The 13,348-nt window shown below is 35.6% G+C and overlaps 1 protein-coding gene across 3 annotated transcripts in view; it reads right to left on the bottom strand.

The window, feature by feature from the left end:
• Positions 1-3,057: 3,057 nt before the first annotated feature.
• fshr (follicle stimulating hormone receptor) overlaps positions 3,058-13,348 on the bottom strand; it is a 31,223-nt gene continuing 20,932 nt past the window's right edge. Inside the window, 8 exon segments of one of the 3 annotated variants that reach the window (NM_001001812.1) lie at positions 3,058-4,654; positions 6,519-6,704; positions 9,655-9,729; positions 9,815-9,883; positions 12,258-12,338; positions 12,457-12,531; positions 12,841-12,912; positions 13,202-13,276. In NM_001001812.1, the coding sequence (NP_001001812.1) occupies positions 3,526-4,654; positions 6,519-6,704; positions 9,655-9,729; positions 9,815-9,883; positions 12,258-12,338; positions 12,457-12,531; positions 12,841-12,912; positions 13,202-13,276 (1,762 nt within the window). In that variant the 3' untranslated portion in view covers positions 3,058-3,525. 3 annotated transcript variants of the gene reach the window in all.

The following is a 13,348-nucleotide window of genomic DNA, read 5'->3' as shown; positions in this document are numbered from 1 at the left end:
AAATGGAGACTAGCATCATTATAAAAGCTACAAAAGCAACGGCAAAACATCTCTGGTAGCTAACTGTACACTAATAGTTATATTAGAAGTTATACCTTAGTTTCAGTTTGATAGCATTTTAATACTTGGAAAATACTGTCATATTTGCGCCATTTTCAGATTTCTAAAAATAATTTTTTTAATAACACTTTTATTATTGTGACATAATGCTTTTTTGACAAAGGAAACCAGCCAAAAGCATCAAAGTAGAACACTAAACAGCCTATGAAAACATCAAAAACAGGCAAATTAATATTACAAAAAGATCAAAAACAAACATATCCAACAGGAAATTATTAAGAAAACTACATTTGTACCTCTTTATATGTTCATATGTAGCCGTGATTACACTTTTTTTTCTCAGTAACTGTAATGGATTACAGTTACTGTTTTGTACACTGTTGCTCACACTGTCAAATGTAGTACAACCCCTGGCAAAAAGTATGGAATCGCCACTCTTGGAAGATGTTCTTTCAAATGTTAAATTGTATAGAAAAAAAAACATACATTCCACAAAACTATTTTCATTTAAAAATCCAACCTTCTGGCTGTATGAAACATTATAAAAAATAAAAAAAAAGATTACTGTAGTCAGCTACAACTCTTTTTACAGACCAAACAATGGGATCACTCATATCTGAGGAAAATTATATTGAGTCAGCAAATAAAAACACCACTAGTACTTTGTTATAAGACTTTGAATTGTCTGATGCAAGGATTTAACAGTATTCTTCATCAATCTGTCTCCAACTTTGTTATATTGCAGTTGCATGGAGAATTTTCTTTCATTTCCACTATTTTCAATTAGATTGAGATCTGGACTATTTGCAGGCCATCCCATTAACATTATATGTCTTTCCTGTACAAAAGTTTTCACAGATTTTGACCTATGGCATTATCATCCTGAAAAAGTATGTCATCATCACCAAACATCCTTTCAACTGATGGAATAAGAACGGTGTCCTAAATATCAATGAACTGTAAACTTTTATGCTCTGCATTTTTAAAGGATTTAATGACTGTAATTTCTCCTATACCTTTACCTTACATACAACCCCATATCATTAATGATTGTGGAAATTTGCATGTTTTCATCAGGCAGTCATTTTCATAAATTGGAACAACACCAAACAAAAGTTCCAACATCATCACTCTGCCCAATACAGACTCATGATTCATCTCTGAATTTCACTCATATCCAGCCATTCACAATCCAAGATTGTCTTTCTTTAGCTCACTGAAACTTTGTTCTTTTCTGTTTAGATGTTAATCATGTTAATCCTATTTCTATTACGCAATTTCTTAGAGTCCGGTCAAAAACTTTATTCTTTGCTTTGTTGTGTATTTTTTTGTTTTTTTTTAAGTTTTCTGTCTTGATGCTTTGACATCTTCCTTCATCTACCAGTTCGCTTCACTTCTACAACCTTCCCATTTGATTTGTACTTGGTACAGATTTTAGACACAACTGATTGAGAACAACCAACATCTTTTGCATTATTCCATAAAGATGTACCTTTTTGAGAAGTTTGAAAACCCTCTTCTTTGTTTCAACTGACATCTCTCGTATTGGAGCCATGAGTAATTTCAATCATGGGTGCGTATCATAGTACGATGCATCATTTGGGAAAAGAACGATGTAGATGTCTGTCGCAGATCCATCCTTTAAAACACGTTAGTTATAATGTAAAACGTCCATTATGACGCTCTAATCAGGGTGGAGTAACTATTTATTTATTTTTTTTAGTAAAAAAAAACTTTTTTTGAGCTAGTTAAATTGTTTTACAAGCACACAAAACAATCAAATATTAGTTTTGGTAAAAACGTGCACTCATTTTCTACATTGAATTATATGCAAACGGCACATACAGGACCTCTACATGTTTGCTTTACAAATATTGAGTATTTCATATAAAATCACTAAGCCAACACGTATTCTAATCTCATATATAAATCTTATAGATCGCTTATGGTTGTAGGCCTATAATTTACAGTAGGCTTTTTATTAAGAAATTAAAAAAAATCATACTTAATAATAATAGTAATAATAATAGTTATTATTATTGAGTAGGATATTGTTTATTTGTTTTATTTTATTTTTCTGAAAAGTCTACTTTCACAATTTGACATATAAACCACTGGAGAAATGTTCTACGCAATAGGACCCTGTCATATCCACTTGCTAAGTGTGACGTCACACAAAGCGGCTTCCGAGTCCAAGCGCTCTGTCAAACTGAATGGGGAGACTCATTAAATGGTAATAATAAATGTTTACAAAGCGCTGTGTAACTTTCAAAAATCACGATCGCAATACATATATCCATGCCTATCCAAAACAGTATTCTATACGTCACGACTTAACAAGCGGATACAGATACATTTCTTGATAAATAATCTACTATAAACGCATTAACATATGCTATATATTTTGTTTTTACAAGCTTTGGAGACATAAATGACACTTTTAAATAATAGGTCACCCATAGCTTTCATCATGAGCCATGGCTGCGTTCAAAATAGCATAAATGTTTTCAAAGTGCACTACAAAGGGAACGCAATATGAAGATCACTAAAACTGAACTTTAAAAATACTTTCAAAGCAAATTACACCTAAGACAGATGACTAATGTTTTTTTATTAATCATTCCAAGTTTAAAAGTTGGAATGTTCAAAAGGAATAGGGCATAGGGGGGATAACTGGGAACAGAACACAACCCGGGACTATGTTTCTAACTACTGTTCCAGAGGTGTAGTTGTAAGCATACAAGTTTGCGACAGTTTGCTAATGTTTGTTGGAAAGACAGATTTGGGAAACGCCAAATCAACAAACTATGTTTGTAATGACGGAACTTACGACCTTAGTTGGCTAACGATGGCTTTCGGAAAAGCATCGCAGCTTGGTTCGCTCTTTTTTTTAAACTGCAGACTAATTAGCAGTTGTAATCAGACACAGTTGTTTGTTTTAAAACTGCAAAGTACATGGTGGTTCCATATAATTTTCATTAGATTTGTGTGTTTCTATTTTTTTTTTTCTATTGTTTGATCTGTAAAAACAGTTGTAAATGACTACAGTGTTCTTTCTTTTCTTTTTTTTTAAGCTTTTCATACAGCCAGAAGGTTGGATTATTAAATGAAAATAGTTTTGTGGCATACATGTGTTTGCTTTTTTTCTACACAATTAAACATTTGAATGAACATAATCCAAGAGTGGCAATTCCATACTTTTTGCCAGAGGTTGTATACTTTTTATCCCTGTGTGTTTGATTGTATACTTTGGGCTAACTGCACACAGGATGGGTCATAGCTCAACCAAGCAGCATCTTGTGAATGGTATTTCTAAAAACATCTTAATCAGTTGACCTTAATGGTCCAGTGCACAAAAGAGACGCCTTAATTTCACACCGTAGAAAATATTTCACATCCAGATTCCACGCTTTTCCTCATGTTTGTCTTCAAGCAGCATAGAGTTCTGACAGATTCAGACAGATGTCAGTGCACTTGGGCGATGTGCACCAGGGAGTACAGCGTCCCATCACTAGTCTTCGGTGAAGGCACCACAGCTCCATTTTGGCCAGAAGAAATCTCAGTGCGGTAGATATGCGCACGCCTTTTAAAGCATCCAAATCGGCTAGTCAGAATGAAAAAATCCCTTTTGAAGGTTTTAGTGAAGAAGGCATAGAGGAATGGGTTTGAGCAGGAATTGATGGGGTAAAATAACACCAGTAGAACTTTGGCGTGTGAAACGGTTATCAGTGGTAGTTTAAATGCTGCAGAAATGGCGAAAAATGAGATGGGCGCCATGCACAAGAAGTCGGTGAAGATGAGCACTGCCATGCGCTTGGCGATACGCATGTCTGCATTGGCAGGAACAAAAGCGGGATTACGGACGGTCAAGTAGATGAGTGTGTAGCAAACGCACACAACCAAAAAAGCAGCAGCGTTGAGTAGAAGCAACAGCACCACATAACCTTGTGAAAGCAACGTTTCTACATCCATTGGCAGGCAGATGCTGGTCTTGCTGTAGCTGCTCACTCCAAACATGGGCATCAAAGCAGTGAGAAGGGAGAAAAGCCAGCCTGTTGCCATCACTAGGCAAGCATGGCGTAGACGCATTTGGCGCTCGAGCTGCATGGCATAAGTGATGGTGTGCCAGCGCTCCAGGGTAATGGCGGTCAGAGTATAGACGGAGAGCTCGCTTGAGAAGACGGTGAAGAATCCTGCCACATGGCAGCCTGCTCCTGTTTGCCAGTCAATGCCATAGTTATAGTAGCGCGACTGTGTGTGAATGTCTACTGCAGCGATGAGCAACAGGTAGATTCCCATGCAAAGGTCGGCGAAAGCCAAGTGGCACATTAGAAACCTGGGAACGGTAAGTTTGTAGCGGCTGGTGAGGAGCACCAGAAGGACCACGGTATTGCCTACTATGGCTAGTACGCTGATGAACCAGATCAGAACACGCAGGAATGTGAAGCCCATGATGTCCTCGCAAGGGTTGAATGCGTCTGGGGTGGGGTAGCAGGTCACTTCTATTACGTCCTTACAGTGGTCGTTGAAAAAATTGAAAAAATCAGGTTCCTCGTGAGCTCCAGTCACGTTGCACATTTGATTCTTCACAGACCTGTGTGAACACAAGTAATATCTTGGTGTACAATCAAATTTCAGAAAAAAAGAAGAAGAATTTGTATTGGATTTAATACATTTTTGGCAGTGGAAATAAAATCTAATAGAAACTAGAGACTAGAGCATTTCGGCAAAATTGTATCCCATTTGGTAACACTTTACCAAATTTACTGTAAATACCATTTTTGACTATTAACTTGCTAATAATAATAAGTGGCTTATTACTTGCCTATTATTGGGACATTGGCTTATTAATTATACTTATAAAGTACATATTCAGCATGATATTGTTGCACAACCCCATTCCTACCCAATACCTACACCCAACTACACTATCTGACAAAATCCTGTTGTCGATCCCAGTTGTAAAAGCAACAAATACTAACTTGACTTTTAGTTAATTATGTGGAAAAGTGGCAGAAGATAGATTTTTCAGATGAATCATGTGTTGAACTGCATCCCAATCATCACAAATACTGCAGAAGACCTATTGGAACCCGCATAAACCCAAGACTCATAGAGAAATCAGTCAAGTTTGGGGGAGGAAAAATCATGGTTTGGGGTTACATTCAGTATGGGGGCATGCTAGAGATCTGCATAGTGGATGGCAACATCCACAGCCTGAGGTATCAAGACATTTGCGCTGCCCATTACATTACAAAGCACAGGAGAGGGCAAATTCTTCAGCAGGATAGCGCTCCTTCTCATACTATAGCCTCCATGTCAAAGTTCCTAAAAGCAAAGAAGGTCAAGGTGCTTCAGGATTGGCTAGCCCAGTCATCAGACATGAACATTATTAAGCATGTCTAGAGTAAGATGCAGGAGGCATTGAAGATGAATCCAAAGAATCTTGATGAACTCTGGGAATCCTGCTAGAACGCTTTCTTTGCCATTCCAGATGACTTTAATAATAAGTTATTTGAGTCATGGCAGAGATGTATGGATGCAGTCCTCCAAGCTCATATGAGCCATACACAATATTCATTATTTTTCTACTGCACAATGACTTTATATTCTATGCTGTACATTATTTCTGTTAAATGACAAGACTTTTGTGTAAGCAAAGTCAGTCCTTACTGTCCAAATTAAATAATTAAAAATGCATGATCATATTTATTTTGGTAAAATAATCATAATCTAGAAGCCTTTGCCCTTCATATAAGCCCCTTTTGATACCAAATGTTCAACTAGAGGTCAAGCTATTATTTGCTGTTCCTAAAACTTAAATGGGCGACAAGACTTTTGTAAGGTAGTGTACTACAATAATAACCATTAATAAGCAGGAAATTAGCAGCTTGATTGGGCTAAAAGTCACAGTTAATGCTTTGTTTATTCATTCAATCATTCATTCATTCATTCATTTTCCTTTGACTTAGTCCCTTATTTATCAGGGGTCACCACAGAGGAATAAACCACCAACTATTCTGGTATGTTTTACGCAGCAGATGCCCTTAAAGATGCAACCCAGCACTGGGAAACACCCATACACTCTCACATTACAGCCAATATAGTTCAATTAATCTATAGCTGCATGTCTTTAGATTGTGGGGGAAACCCATACTAACATGGGGAGAACATGCCAACTCCACACAAAAATGCCAACTGGCCTGGTCTGGCCTCATACTAGCGACCTTCTAATGCTTACCACTGAGCCACCATGTTGTCATAATGCCTCGTTAATAGTGACAATTGTAACAAAAAAGTGTAACAAAATATTTATTTCAGCTGCACTTTTTTTCACTTTTAGTTAATTTTTTTCAATGTATTTTCAGTACATTTGTATGGAAATGAGCATATGGTCTAATATCTCTTTTTGGAAGCCCAGCTGGTTGGGAATGAGACATGAGAGATGTGTGACTGACTTGTGCTTCTTGAAGTTTTTGAAGGCGCAGCAGTGGCTGGGGTAGGTCAGGTTAGCCTGCGTGAGCTCAGTAAACAGCTCCAGGCTGGGAAGCTTCCTCAGAGAGTAGACTGAAACGGCCATCAGAAGCTTAAGAGTCTTCAGCATGCTTTCCGGCAGAGTGTGAACAGCAGTTCTGGAGATATCCCTGTAATGACAGCAGCCGTTTCATTGTTCCATGCAGAATCTGGTGTGGGGCCTGTACAATAATGGTGGTTAAACCAACTCAGGGTTAAAGGTTTAGCTTAAAATAGACAAAACCAACCCAGTCAAATCAGGCTTTGAACGTACCATGACTCTGATCATTAACTAACTTTAATTGGGCTTTGATTCAGAAGTTACACAGCACTTGAACATGTGACATTAGTATAATGGGATACTGTGATTCATTTCTCATTGGAGAGTTGGCGTGATTCACTGGCACAGATGAAAAAATATGAATTTGAACATAGTTATACAGCAAGATGAAAAGAGCTGTTGATGAAAGGAAAACTAATGGAAAAGAACTTGCTTTATCATTTCAGTTTATATTGATTATATTTACAGAGAGAGACTCGTACAGTATGTAGTCATTTTGAATGCTTTATCTGTTGATTCTAAAACCTAATTATATTTCATCCGATCTGTATTTATGTTCGTTTAAACCAAACATTTAATTTTTCATTAAATAGATATTTCCCATGTGTAATGGATTAAGGATATTACAAATACGTTGATTACATTAATGTACATTAATTCCAAAAAAAAATTATTATCTCTAAAGGGGTCATGAACTGAGATCTCTGCTTTTCCGTGAGCTTTTTCATATAAGAGGTTATCTTACAAAAAAAGTGTCCTGTAAATTTCAGAGCAGTAAAGCATCACTGTTAGTGAAATAATAGCGTTTAATGACATCAAGCCCAGAAAACACCAGATTCATCATAGGTAGGTAAAATACCACTTACGGTGAAGAACATAACGTGATCTGACAGGAAAGTTGAATACACTCTCAGAGAAAAAAGCTGTACCTTTGTACTTTTTGTGCTTTTTAGGTACATTCGGGCACTAATATGCTCCTTTGAAGTACCACTGTGGACTCTTTGGGTACAAATATGTATCTTTTGAAAAGGTATTGCTCCAGTGACAGCTGTTTGCTATGCAGAACTGTTATTCAATGATAGCAGTGGGCATTTATTTATAGTATACATTTATAGCATACCTCAGTCCACTTAATAAAATATTGTAAAAAGCAGTTAACCCCTTAAAAATAGCTTTCATATGTAGTGACCTTTAAGTGGAGCAAGGGAAACACAGTGGTTGGCTTTATTGTGTCAAAGTTTATATGCAGCTAATGAGGTATATCCACACAGACTTTAAAAGCCCGCCCCAGGGTTTCTGGTGAACTGTCTTTCCATTAAAAAAATCGCCACATTTAAGGTTTGATTTCTTTAAAAATCAGTGATCTTCTCTGCTTGATATACAGTTTGAAGTGGGTCTCAGACTAGACAAAAAAGACTGCATTATATTCTATTTCCCGCCGTCAAGTCTTTAAAATATGACAATTTATTTTACCCCTGTATTGTCAATGGAGTTTCTGCACTAGCCTGCTGGTACTGACGGAGCAAGTGCTTACACTGTCTTTCATCTCGTTTTACGCTTGAACAACTAAATGAATGCAGTCTATTTAGCTGAATGTATTTTATTGACATTACAACATTGATGCTGTAAAACACAGGTGTCAAACTCAGGTCCAACCCGAATAAACACACCTGATGAAACTCATTAAGCCATTTAGGCTTTGTTTGAAACTTATGTACAAGGTAAGTGTGTTGGAGCAGGGTTGGAACTAAACTGGAACTAAACTAAATTGAAAACAGCCACATAGTCACCGGAAGTTTATTATTGGCTGAAAAACACTGTGCATATAGCCCATTGGTTAGAGCATTTCTCTTGTGTTGGGGTTTGGTTTTGTCAACACATGCTCAATGGAAATAGATGCTTCAGTCTACATTTTTGTGAAACTGAAAAATGTAAACACGTTTAGCCGCAGTTTCTAGGTAAAACAAACGCTACAGGGCAGTATGATGACAACAACTTTTGTTCCTTTTCACATCGATGATTTTTACATAATTTTCCCAGTTATTTGTACAAATCCAAAGAAATGCCAATTCCAAACAACGTGCATCTATGATTTCTAATCAAATACATTTGCCTCACCTATCTATATACATGGACAACAATTCTGGCAGTGTCGGTTTACTCAGTAACTCACTTTGTGTAGTATTGAACTTGTGATGTACAGCGCCCGAATTTGAGTCCAGTGAAGCACGGTTCCACAAACGAGGTAAAAGCAGTGTAATTTATTATTATTATTCATTCATTTTCTTGTCAGCTTAATCCCTTTATTAATCTGGGGTCGTCACAGCGGAATGAACCGCTGTGAAATGAATCCAGCAAGTTTTTACGCAGCAGATGCCCTTCCAGCCGCAACCCATCTCTGGGAAATTATTATAAATATTAATATAAATATTTTATTAAAACTATGTGGATAAAATGCAATTTTCTCTTCGGTTTGCTTTTAACAATCTAATTGGTTTGGTTTAGGTGAGAGTTTAGGTGATAAGCATTGCCTTCCCATATAACGTATAACAAATTGCACCCTAAGTAATTCACTGAAATTTAGACCGAACCTGCTTTGTCCAGTCATTTGAAACATGCAATAAACACTCATATCAAAACGTCTGAGTTTTGGACATATTTTGTAAAAATGTGCGTTGAGGCATTTCAAATAAGCCTGGGTTGGATTTTGTCTTGTTGTGGCAATTGTGTTGTACACTTATGTTTTCTTTCAAATTTTTGATGTGTTGTGCACAATTGGGTTGCCCTAGTTAGTTACTCACAGAGTGTAATTTGCTATAGAGATAAACACTGCTAAAAGCCAAACCACTTTTATGTTGAAGCAAACTAAACTTAAATTTACCCGACTAAGTTAAACCAGCTTCATGGTACAGGCCTCAGGTAGCAGAGGTTAGTGTGAGTGGAATTGCTGTGAGTGTGTGTGTGTTGATCCAGCTGGTGAGTTTGTATTGTTGTTGAAAGTCAGAGCTGTTCATGCTTACAGAACGACGGGGCCTTCGGCTCCTTTAAAGGCGTAACTGTGGATGTGATTCAGCTGCTGGTTTCCCATGAGAAAGCTGTGAGAAAGAGAGCCAAAGGGATTAGATGAAAGATTAGAGGTTTTATGTGATTTATAAATATATAAAAGATGTAACCACTCACAGTTTTCCAATTTTGGTACCATTGAATGCATGGCTGTCTATCTCACGAATCCCGTTCTTCGTTAATCTCCTGCAAGAGCACATTAGGTGAGATCAGTTAAAAAAATGGGCTTGGAAACATACTGCTCACCAAAGCTGTTTATTAAAGCAAAACTACAGCAAAGTTGGCAATACCTTTCAAATGTTACTATTTCAATTCAGTGTTTGGTTTTTTTAAAAGTTTCTTTAATAAATGGAAAGTTTAAAAGAACAGCGTTTAATTTAACTTCTCTCCAAGTAATAAGTGTCATTACTGTCACTTTTAAACAATTTAGCAGCGGTATTATATCCAGATACATTTGTGTTAATGGTCAATCTGATCTGCAATTTATGTAAATAAAAAAACCAAAATCACTCAAATCTAAAAATTATTTAAAATAATAAAAAAAGAAAATAAAAATAAAAGAAAAAGTGTTAGATATCACTATAAGACTTCATACTGTATATTCTACCATATTCGTTTTTATGGTGAACCAAAATAATCTTACATTTCATTTAAAGGTCCTGTAAAATTAAAATAAAGTTAGTTAGTACCAGTATGTTAGTCTTAAGGATATCCATAGGCTAGTGTGCTCCAACACAGAGAAAAAAAGTCCATTTAGAAGATATAAACATCCAGCATCTGATGATGTCTTTGAATTTCTGACTTCAGGCTGTAATTGACTGCAAATACTTGCAATCAAATATTAAAAAATTAATGTTGGATTTATGATTAATTTTCTGTCAAACTACTTTTGGACCCTTAACAAGTGGGAGGCACATTTGCAAACTGTTGTATTTCCAAAACCGTTCACCTGATTTGGATGTAAATACCTTCAAATTAAAGCTAACAGTCTGCAGTTAAAGCACATCTTGTTCAATAATTTGAAATCCATTGTATTGGTGTACACAACCAAAAATGTTAGAATTGTGTCAATGTCCCATTATTTATGAACCTAACTGTATGTAAGCGAGGTTATTGACAACATAAAAAAGTACAATAGTCTAACAACCCTATAATATTTTATAGTCAATATTCATTTTTTTAATTTAACATTAACCTCACTTAATGAGAATGGTGGGTAATGTTTATAACACAGGACTATTCTTGGTTTAATTTTGGAGGCTGCCACTTAAAGATTGTCCTCTATGATCAGTCGCCTTTATTTTTAATGTATGTGAGTGCTGTAAAGGTGTCAAAGTTTAACATTGTGCCATAAAATCAATCTGCTGCAACTAACACTATTGCTGTGTCAATAATCAAGCACAATAACCCCCGGGGTCACAATCCAATGGAAAAAGAATTGAAAGGCTGAGTGCTTTTTTTTTGCATGTTTTGTTTTATGTAACTATTAAATACTATTTTTTATCTTCTGCAGGTTATGGAATAAATATGGAAATTCTAACAGTTTATTAACAAACTGTTGAAGTCAGAATTATTAGCCCCCTGTTTATTTTTTTTCTCCTATTTCAGTTTAACGGAAATATTTTTTTTCAACACATTTCTAAACATAATAGTTTTAATGACTCATTTCTAATAACTGATTTATTTTATCTTTGCCATGAAGACAGTACATAATATTTTACTAGATATTTTTCAAGACACTAAAAATATAGCTTAAGGACTATAAAATGTTATTTTAAAAATGAAAAACTGCTTTTATTCTAGCTGAAATAAAACAAATAAGACTTTCTCCAGAAGAAAAATATTATTAGACATACTGTGAAAATGTCCTTGCTCTGTTAATCATCATTTGGGAAATATTTTTTAAAAAGTTCAAAGAGGGGTAATAATTCTGATATTAACTGTATATGATATTTTTGGAAATCTGAAAATATTTGAAAATGAACTCATGAGCTGTTAATCTATAATTATGTCATGACTTTACTTGGAGGCGCACATTATCATTAACTCATCATTAACTACTCATGAACTCCTGTATTTAAACTGCTGATGTTGACATTGACACAACACTTTTCTAATGTTATTCAGTGTAAACACACTAGATGGACGTCCATAAAGAGCCCATGAGTAGTTAAGAATGGGTTACTGATGATGTGCCCCACCAAGTAAAGTCATGGTATAATTATCCATTAACATATATCATGAGTTCATAATGGTTAAATTAATCATCAACTAATGTGGTAATTAATACATTAATTAACAAACAAGCAGGTACTAACAAGTGATTAAGGTAGCCGTTATTAACTCATGAACTCATGTCACTCACGTTGTAGTTAAAGTTAGTTCATGATAAGTGCATGGCTTAACTCATCATTAATTCTTAATATAGTTATTAGCTTAACAATTAGCTTATTTTTGTCATGCACCCCAGCAATAACTTTATTCAGTTTGCTGTAAATATAAGTATAGTGTGCATCATTCACTTTTCACAAAATAAAATACCTAATCCATGCCTACTTACAGCTCAGTTATGGTGGCGTTGGTCAATCCGAGGAAAGCATTACTGGGAATCCTCTCTATGTGCATGTTATCTTGTAGATCACTGTATTATAGATATGATAAAGAGCACATTTTACATTAATCAACCTTACGACAGTATAAATATATACATACTTTCAGATAGAAATATCCAATAAGATATTGACTTAAATGAAAATTACAATAGAAATTCAAGAGCAGCAGAGTTGATCTTGGAGAAATCTGGCAGGATTTTAAGACCAGTATTTGAGATAGTCCTGGAGGAACACACACGCACACACACACACCACACACACAGGGAGACAAGATTGATGAATGCAATACGTCAGAAAGACATTCGTATTTTGTCTTTGCATCTGCAGCCTTTGTTTCCTGTGAGAAACATTTGATCTGGATATTGACCTGTGTTTGGGTCATTCTGCTTTTACTGAGGTCTTTCAGGACTCTTAACATAACTCAATGCTAGGCTGAAACTCATGTGGGAATATACTCCCTTTAAACTGCTGAACCACAGCATGAAACCCTGATTATTCAGAGTTTACTAGACAAGAGTAATGAAAACTCACAGATATCGCAGCTTTGGAAGTCTCCAGAAGGCATCTTTATGCATCACAAGATTTTTGGACTTTGTAATAGTTCTGTCAGAAAGATGCATTGAAGGTTTATTTTGAAGGTTTGTTTTAGACATTCAAACTCATATTAGAGTATTAGCAGACTAATTCTACATGTAGTTGCAATGTTACTTGTAGACTGTCTGCTGGAGGACTATCTGAAAAAATGTGTTAGCAGATATGAAGCAGACAGTATATTATTTACTACAAATATTTGATTACATTTTTCACATATTATACTATTTTTAAAAGCTAAATAAAGCATGTTGCTAAGAATACAGCTGGATTTATTTTGAAGTGTCGTGCAGCTACATACATTTCCTCCAGTTCTGTCAGGTTGAAGAAGGCTAAGGCTTCGATTCGCTCGAGAGCCCCGTTCTCGGACACCACTCTGAGGAGAAAAATAATCATAAAACCAAAAAATATGATGTATAAAGCTTTAGAAAACTGTTTGCAATATAAC

The sequence above is a fragment of the Danio rerio genome, chromosome 12 (assembly GCF_049306965.1).
Source record: "Danio rerio strain Tuebingen ecotype United States chromosome 12, GRCz12tu, whole genome shotgun sequence".
Classification (NCBI taxonomy): Eukaryota; Metazoa; Chordata; class Actinopteri; order Cypriniformes; family Danionidae; genus Danio; species Danio rerio.
The sequence above is the reverse complement of the archived record's forward strand: the minus strand, read 5'-3'. Positions and strand labels throughout refer to the sequence as shown.